The following is an 8,906-nucleotide window of genomic DNA, read 5'->3' on the forward strand; positions in this document are numbered from 1 at the left end:
CAATCACCTGAAGCACCCAAATGCAAAGTAATATAGTCTGTTTCTCTTGTTAATCTTTTAATTACTAATTTGTAATATATATTGGTTGCATGCATGTGTATTCCTAATTATTTTTCATCTTAGTGGTTTTCACTTTATTAAAAGGGTATCACAAATAGAATTCTAAACAGTTTATGTATGTACCTCAGTATCAAAGAGGTAGACCTCAACTCTCCACCCTTTATGAATGAGCTATGTTTTAGGAACTAGTTTCTAAGGTTTGGTGGCATTGTGCCAAAGGCATTTGACTGCTAACTTGAAGGCTGGCAGTCCAAACCCACCAGCCACTCCTCAGAAGGAAGGTCTGGCAATCTACTTCTGTAGTGATACTGCCTTAGAAATCCAAGGAGGGGTCACTATGAGTTGGATCCAACTCGACAGCAGTGAGATACAATTAGGAAAGGGGAAATATAAAAAAAAAAAAAATTCATGAACACTACCTCAGGTTATCAAGATTAATATCATCAGGTATAAGCCATCTTGATAACATTTACCCTTGATATAAGAATGACATCTCTTCTCTGTGATCTTCTCAAAAAACAAAATCAACCATAAATCCAGTCTAACCATGAGAAGAATATCAGACAAATCCCATGTGAAAGGCATTCTATAAAACATCTGACCAGTAATCCTCAAAACTATCAGAAACAAAAAACTATCAATGCCATAAAAATCAAAGGAAGTCTAGGAACTATCACAGTTTAGAGGAGGCTAGGGAGGCACACTAAGAAAATGTAATGTGATATCCTGGATGAGAAAGATCTTGTAATAAAAAAAGAACATTAAGGAATAAGTAATGAAATTAGAGCTATGGAATACAGTTTTAAAACAAAGTCTGTATGTAATCTTCAAAGAAGAGTCCCTGGGTGGCACAAACAATTAAGTGCTCAGCTACTAAGCAGAATGTTGGCTATTCATATTCACCCAGAGGCACTTTGGAAGAAAGGTCTGGTGATCTACTTCAGGATAATCACAGCCATTGACAACCTAACAGAGTTCAGTTCTACTCTGAAGCATATGTGGTAACTATACCTTCAGTTGGAATCGATTTAATGGCAACTGATTTGGTTTTGGTTTTTAATCTTCTGGACTGAATTTTTTTCTCTTAAGATATATTACTTAGATTCAGTTTTATTGTGGTTGCATTTTTAGTTTATTTGTTGCATAATATTCTGTTACGTGAACACAACATTTTCATCTATCAACAAGCAAACTGATGAAATTCTGTTTCCAGAATTTTTATTTTGTTAACTATGCTGTTATGAACATTTTTGTACATATCTCTTCTAGTGCATGTGTGAGATAGTCACTTGAGCATGTATTTAGGAGTGGAATTGCTGGATCATAACATACAAAGATGTTAAACTGTAGGAGATAATGCTAAACTTTCCTGAATTATTTTCATTCAGTATTAACTGCAATATAAAATAAAACCCACCGACCACTGTGGTTTCAACCTTATTTATTTATTTTTTCATAATCACTTCCCCAAAGCATTTTTTACACATTCTTTCTAATCACCACCATGAAACTTTAGTACCACAAACATACTTGTCCAGTCTTCCTTCCATGGAATGGCTGGTAGGTTAGAACTGCCAAACTTCTGGTTAGCAGACAAATGCCTTAAGCACTAAGCCACCAGAGCTCCTTGTATATATCTTTATTATGTATATATGTTGTTGTTGTTGTGTGCCATCGAGTCAGCCCCGACTCATAGCGACCCCTCCTTGAGTTTCCTAGGCAGTATCACTACAGAAGTAGATTGCCCAATCTTCCTTCTGAGGAGTGGCTGGTGGGTTTGAACCGCCAGCCCTCTGGTTAGTAGTCAGGTGCCTGAGCCACTATGCTACCAGAGCTCCTATTATGTATATATACATACATGTAAATATGTACATAAAAGGAATAAGATTTTTTTTGCCCTCTGCAATAAACAATTTTTCCCCTTAAGGGCAATATTGCTGACGTTGAGAGCAGAAGTTATAGACATGCCATTTCATCTCCAACGTTATCACAGTCAGACTTGTTAATTTTTTTCCAATTGAGTGGGTGTAAAATAGAATTTTACTTTGGTCTTGATTTGCACTTCTTTATTGACTGTTAATGTAAAATATCCTGACATGTTTTATTGACCATATTGTTTGTTCTTCTGGGTTACTATATTTTGCCCATTTCATATCACCTGATTTGCCTTTTTTGTAAATTTATAGGAGTTCATTATATATTCTTGTTGGTTGTATGTAATGTGAACAGGTTCTCCTAGCTTCTATTTTTTCATCTTATTTTCTATACAGCACATTATGTTGGATAAAAAAATCTTAATTTCATTACTTTTATGTACACATATTTTTCCTTAAATAGTTGATGCTCTTTGTATTTGTTACCAATATTTCCCTTCTGCATGATCTAAAGAATTTTAAAATTCTCTACACAGAGATGTTATGTATCTTCAGTTAAAATTATTCTTCAATACTTGATAATCTCTGATACACATGTAAATGGTGCCATCTTTCTAATGAAATACTATATTTATTTACTATGGTGCATAGACATGAAATTGATTTTTGTACATTAATCCACACATCTTCCAAAACATTTTATCAGATTTTCTTTCTAAATGACCAGGTGAATGAAGTTTAAATCCCCCTTTTGACTCTTTATACTTTGAATTTCCAGCTATAATCATATTACACATATATTACACATATAACACATATTACACATATAATAATGAGCTCAAATATACGAAGGATTGCAAGGATAGTGCACGACTGGGTGGTGATTCATTCTGTTGTTCGTAGGGTCACTATGAGTCAGAGCCAATGCAACAGCACCTAACAACAATAGACTTCTAATAGAATGCTGAGTGCATTGGTGATTGTGGTAGTTTTGTTTGTGTTTCAACTTGGCTGGGCCAGGTTGAATGGCTGGGCAGCTGGTGGTAGTTATTCTCCATGATGAGACGGCCAATCAACTCCATGGTGGGATCTACCACAAGCAGCTAAGTAGCTGCCTTTGGGATGTGGTCTGCTTCCTGTATATAAGGAGAAGCCTTGGGAATGGTCTCTAGACTATGGCACGCTTGGATCCGACATGTAGCCATGTCATTGCTCAGCAGCCTGCCATGCTCTGCTGACCTTGTGACTTACAATAGACTTAAGTTAATGGCCTGCCATGTGGTTTGGTAACATCGGACTGTGCCTTTTTACTTACCAACCTTGGGGCTTCTCAGCCTCAGCAGCCAGCAGCTGTCTGAGTGAAGAAATGCCTCTAGCTCCAGTGGGCCAGGAGCAGGAGGCAGATCTGGACCCCAAGGTTGAGGGGCTTTCACCCAGTCCCTAGAGTCTGGCACTTTGAACTTGGACTTAAAGCCTCCAAATTATAAGAATAAACTCCTGTTTGTTAAGGCCGTCCCATTTGTGGTACATTTCTTGTCAGAGTGGCACTAGGTAACTAGAACAGTGATGATAGGCATTTTGTGCTTTTTCTAACTTGAAAGAAAATAATTATAATATTTTTCCAATTAGAATGATGTCTGTTCATTTCATTTGCATAGATAAACTTTTTTTTTTCCCTAAGTTTATTTTAATCATAAAGTGATGTTAAGATTTATCAAATACTTTTCCTGGATCTTTTAATGTAACAATGTTTAGTTTTTATCTTTTAATTAGTTAATGTGATGAAGGTGATCTGATTTTTTTAATATTAAGCCATTCATGCCTAACTGGGATAATCATAATTTAATCATAGTGATTAACTCTTAAAATATTTAATACATTGTAGGATTCAATCTGCTAATATGCAAAATAATAAGCATTTTTTTTCTTAAATCTGTGTCCTATTCACACAAAATGTATTATCTTCTCAACTAACATTTATAGCTAAATAGATTTCACAAGATATTTTTTAATTAAAATTTTCTGAAATCAAACTAATAAAATTTACATTAAGAATTAACATATTGTCTTAATAAGGTAGCTACATTGATATAAGAAACCTCATCTAAATGATCCTTATACCAAAGACAAAATAAAAAGCAAACAGAAAAATCATTTATAAAACAATAAAAATAAGCATTAATTATGAATTAAAAGTGAGCAGAAAATTTATTTATAAACCTAACAAATAGCTAAGCATTGAACATATGAAGTCAGAAACCAGTCAACTAAATAATAAAGTAATTGAAAAAATAATTAAAATAATTATGATTTGAAAATAATGAAACAGATCTCAACTCTAATGTATGAAGTCAAACCTTTGACAAGTTTAATTAAGGAACAAAAATAGCATAAAAATCCCCATATTTAGAAACTGGGAAGTATAGATAACCACAGACAATGAAATACTTCAATTATTATGACAATGTTAATGTCACTCCATATGCAGATGGATAAATGTTTAAATCTGGAGGAAAATAAGAATATTAAATCAATATATATGCTGTAAAAACTACTTATGGATAGATAAACTAATGAGACCAATAATCCTACATAACACTGGAAAGATTATCAAATATTTATTATTAAGCCCCCCAAGACCAGATAGTTTTTCAACAACTATATCACATTTATGTTGTCTTGGTTCTTAATGGAATCATTCATGTTTGGATAATTTAAGGATATTATTGATGAAACATGTAGTACTACTCTTTGGTATAATTATTTAGGTAAAGTCAATGATACATATTACTGTAGCACTTTCAATTCTTATTTGCAAAGACTGGACAGTGGCAATTAGGATACAATTTGGATAAAACAGAACATAGAACATTCAAAAGTCTTTCTCTCTCTTTCTCCACATACATACCAGATAGATGATGGATATGCAAATATACAGATCTGAATATGGAAATATTACATTAATAAATTTAAAATATATTAATATATTAATTTAGTAGTACTGTGTTTACAAGTTTCAGTCTAAACACATTTAAGCAAAACCAAACAAGAATAAAAACCTATGTAATACCTAACCATCATACTATAAAATACTTATGGAGGAATATGAAAAAGCTAAGTTTCATTTTTTGATTTGTTTCTGAAAGGATCCACTGATGACAAAAAAGAAAATAAACTTTAATCTCCAAAACTGTTACATGGCGTTAGTTGAAACTACCTTGCAAAAATTATTGAAAACATTGGTTTCAATCAATTATTTTCTTCCACATTTTAATAGATGGTTGGGGCTCAATGAAAAGAAAATTTTTTAAACACTATCTTTGTCACAGCATTTTTCACCTCTCTATTCCTTAGGCTATAAATCAGAGGATTTAGCATAGGGATGATAAGAGTGTAGAACACTGCTATAATCTTACTTTTCTCTGGTGAGGAGATTGCCCCAGGTTGGGCATACATGAAGAACACAGTTCCATAGAACAAGCTTACCACAGTGATATGAGAAGTACAAGTGGAGAAGGTCTTACTTCTACCATGGGTTGAGGGGATTTTCAGGACAGTGGAGAGAATGTAAGCATAGGAAACCACAATGATCACTGTGGTAGTAATAATAATGAGAGCAGAGAGAATAAACAGAACAATCTCATTCACAGAAGTGTCAACACATGAGATCTTGATCAGGGCAGGGACATCACAGAAAAAGTGATCCAGTCTGTTTTCACCACAGAAATGCAAACTGAAGGTGAAGCCTGTTTGAATCATGGAGTTGATACATCCACAGATATAGGAGCCAGCCACCAAGCGAACACAAGCGTGCTGAGACATACGTATAGTGTAAAGGAAAGGCAAGCAAATGGCTGACCAGCGATCATATGCCATCACAGCCAGAAGAAAGCCTTCGGTCCCAACAAAGAGAGCAAAGAAAAAGAACTGTGTTGCACAACAATTGTAAGAAATTTTCTTGTCCTTAGACAAGAAGTTAGCCAGGGTTTTGGGAGCAATGACTGTGGAGTAACAGAGGTCCAAGTAGGACAAATTTCTGAGGAAGAAATACATAGGCGTGTGAAGTCTGGAGTCCACCTTAATGACAACTATCATGCTGATGTTTCCCACCACAATGACCAAGTAGATAAGCAAAAATAGTGAGAATAAGAGAATCTGTATTTCTGGAGATGTTCTGAATCCCAGAAGAATAAACTCTGCCAACTCTGAATAATTCCTATTCAGTTCACTCTTCATAGCTGAGATCTATCTGAGAAATGAGTGAATCATCAGTCATGAAGCCCGTGGAAAACTTTGTCACCTTTTGTATCCTGAAGTTCTCAAGGAGTAAAAAAGAAATGATACTGGAAAATGAGATTTTCTTGGAGATACATCTAACAGCACAGTTTTACATTTGATAGTACCAATCTACTATCACAATATGGTTGTTTAGGTTTTTTCAGTTCAGTACTATATGGGAAATACCGACGATCAGGACAGTCACTGGCAGTGATAAAGTACCAGTCATTTTATGTTATATGTTAAAGATTTCACAATCAGATGGGATGAAACTAAATTTTGCCTCTTCAGATATTTAAAAAAAAAAAAAAAAGAAAAACCTACCTACTCTTTGAGTTCCTCCAAGTCTTCTTCTGTCAAATCTTTTTGATTGATGTCATTGAGTAGATGTCCCCTAAAAACAACCCCAAGTGACAGAGTAGAGCTGCCCCATAGGGCTTTCTAAGCTGTAATCTTTAGGGGAGCAGATCGCCAGGTCTTTTTTTCTCCCATGAAGCAGCTGGTGGGTTCCAACCAAAGACCTTCTGGTTAGCTGCTGAGTGCTTAACCATTGCTCCACTCACCCACTGCCATTGAGTAGATTTCAACTAGTAGCAACCCTATAGGACAGAGTGGTACTACCTCCAGAGGATTTTTAAGGCTGTAAACCTTTATTGAAGTACACTGTCTCCAGAGCTCCTTTTTTTTTTTTTTTTTTTGCTTCAGGAATAGAGAATTGAATTGCAACATCAGTCAATTGCTTTCCCCAACACAAGATACTCTCTGCTTTATAAAAAACATTAGGAAATGAGATTGATGTTTCCTAAGGTAGAATGAATCACCAGTATTGGGGAAAGTCATCCAGAGGAATGAATCAAATTCTTTCCTCCTACGCTATTTTCTCATACTCTTAACTTTTCTACCTCTACCTCCTGCTTCAACCACTATTAAGCTTTGACTGCTACTAATTCCTGCTTAGGAGCTCTGGTAGCTCAGTGCATAAGGCATGTGACTGCTAACCAGAAGGCTGGCAGTTCAAAACCACCATCCACTCCTCGGAAGGAAAGTTGGGCAATCTATTTCCATAATGATACTGCCTCGGAAACCCAAGGAGGGGTCGCTATGAGTCAGGTCTGACTGGATGGCACATAACAACAACAACAGTTCCTCCTTTGGCAGCCAAATGACTGTACATCTTTTGCTTTCACCATAAAAGAAATAACATTTAGATATGTGAATTGTTTTTGTTTCTGTAAGAACATTATGATTGAAGTATAAGATTACTTTCCAGAACAAGAATTATTTCTCCTGTGTACATTGTTAATCAAACAGAAATGATTAATAGAAATAAATTGGGCAAAAACAAAGCAAAACCAAAACAATCTTGTATACTGTGTAATTCTGCTTTTTTTGTCTTTTTGTATAACTATGATGCCTAAGGCATTTGACTGCTAACCAGAAAGCTGGCTTTCAAACCCACCAGCCACTCGCTGGAAAGAAGACTGGGCAATCTATTTCCATAGAGATTTACTGCCTCGGAAACCCAAAGGGGGTCACTATGAGTCAGAATCGACTCATTAGCAATGAGTTTTGGTTTATGGTATGAATGTTTAATCACAAACACAAAAAAATTACATTACTAAAATATTAATAATTTTTAAGATATCTGAAAAATTAAATCCAAGTGGGAAAAAGTAACTGTTATAATTCTATAGTTCTACTATTATATTTAATTTTGGAACTAACAAAAAGTATTCCTTCCTCTTAAGGAGCTAAGAGCATACTTGAAATTACATATTTAAAATTTCATAAAATTAAAATTGCAATAGAGTCAGAAGAAATGCAACTGATTTAACCTCTGTTACTATTTCTTTTATAAAATCAAGATATTTTATATGTAAAAGCATGATGTTTGAATTCACATAAATCTGGGTTTTACTCCAAGCTCCATCACTGAGTAATCTTAGGTAAATTGTTTAATTTCCATGAACTCTTTTCTCATTGGCAAAATATGGCTTAGAATATCTACTGAATAAGACAGTTGTTGTAAGTCTTAAATTCAATTATGTATGCAAATTAAAGGAAATGTGTTGGAAATCAAACCAAACTCATTGCCGTCAAGTGGGTCCCTACTCATAGCGACCCCCCCCCCCTTGGGTTTTGGAAGCAGTATCTCCATGGAAATGGATTGCCCAGTCTTCCTTCTGAGGAATGGCTGGTGGGTTTGAACCTCCAGCCTTCTGGTTAGCAGTCAAATGCCTTAGGCACTATGACACCAGAGCTCCTGCTGGGAAATAAAAGAACTAAATAAATAATAGCTATATGAGGGAGTGAACATAAAAAAATGAGAAATTTTGCTAAACCAAGAAAATTATCTTCAGAAAAGTTTATGATTTTCAAAAGCAAGCCTTACTTGAAATCCAGCAGATTCCAAAAGAAGCCTCATTGCAGAATTAAGAAAGTTGACTTTGCTTTTAAAGAAAGCATTGGGAAAATGGTAGTTTATTACAAAAATGCCTTACAATATATTAGATTTGAATATCTGTGTACACACAAGTACATCCATTTTCTAACTCTCATATACCTCTCAGAACCAAAAGAAAATCCTAGCCTGGACCTTCAGTTTGAACCTTGAGAAATGTCCTAACTCTTTTATTGTGCAAAGGCAGAACTGAAAATTCCACCTACTTGTTATCTGCTGTATGTTCTCTCTGA

At 34.9% G+C, this 8,906-nt stretch overlaps 1 protein-coding gene across 1 annotated transcript; it reads right to left on the reverse strand.

Annotated features, from left to right (window-relative positions):
- Positions 1-5,222: 5,222 nt before the first annotated feature.
- LOC122150816 (olfactory receptor 12-like) lies at positions 5,223-6,170 on the reverse strand. The gene has a single exon (XM_042782142.1). It carries the CDS (start codon positions 6,168-6,170, stop codon positions 5,223-5,225), a length of 948 nt encoding a protein of 315 aa, XP_042638076.1.
- Positions 6,171-8,906: the final 2,736 nt, after the last annotated feature.

Source organism: Orycteropus afer, unplaced genomic scaffold (genome assembly GCF_000298275.1).
Source record: "Orycteropus afer afer isolate SDZICR_OR568_19922 unplaced genomic scaffold, OryAfe1.0 scaffold00247, whole genome shotgun sequence".
Taxonomy (NCBI): Eukaryota; Metazoa; Chordata; class Mammalia; order Tubulidentata; family Orycteropodidae; genus Orycteropus; species Orycteropus afer.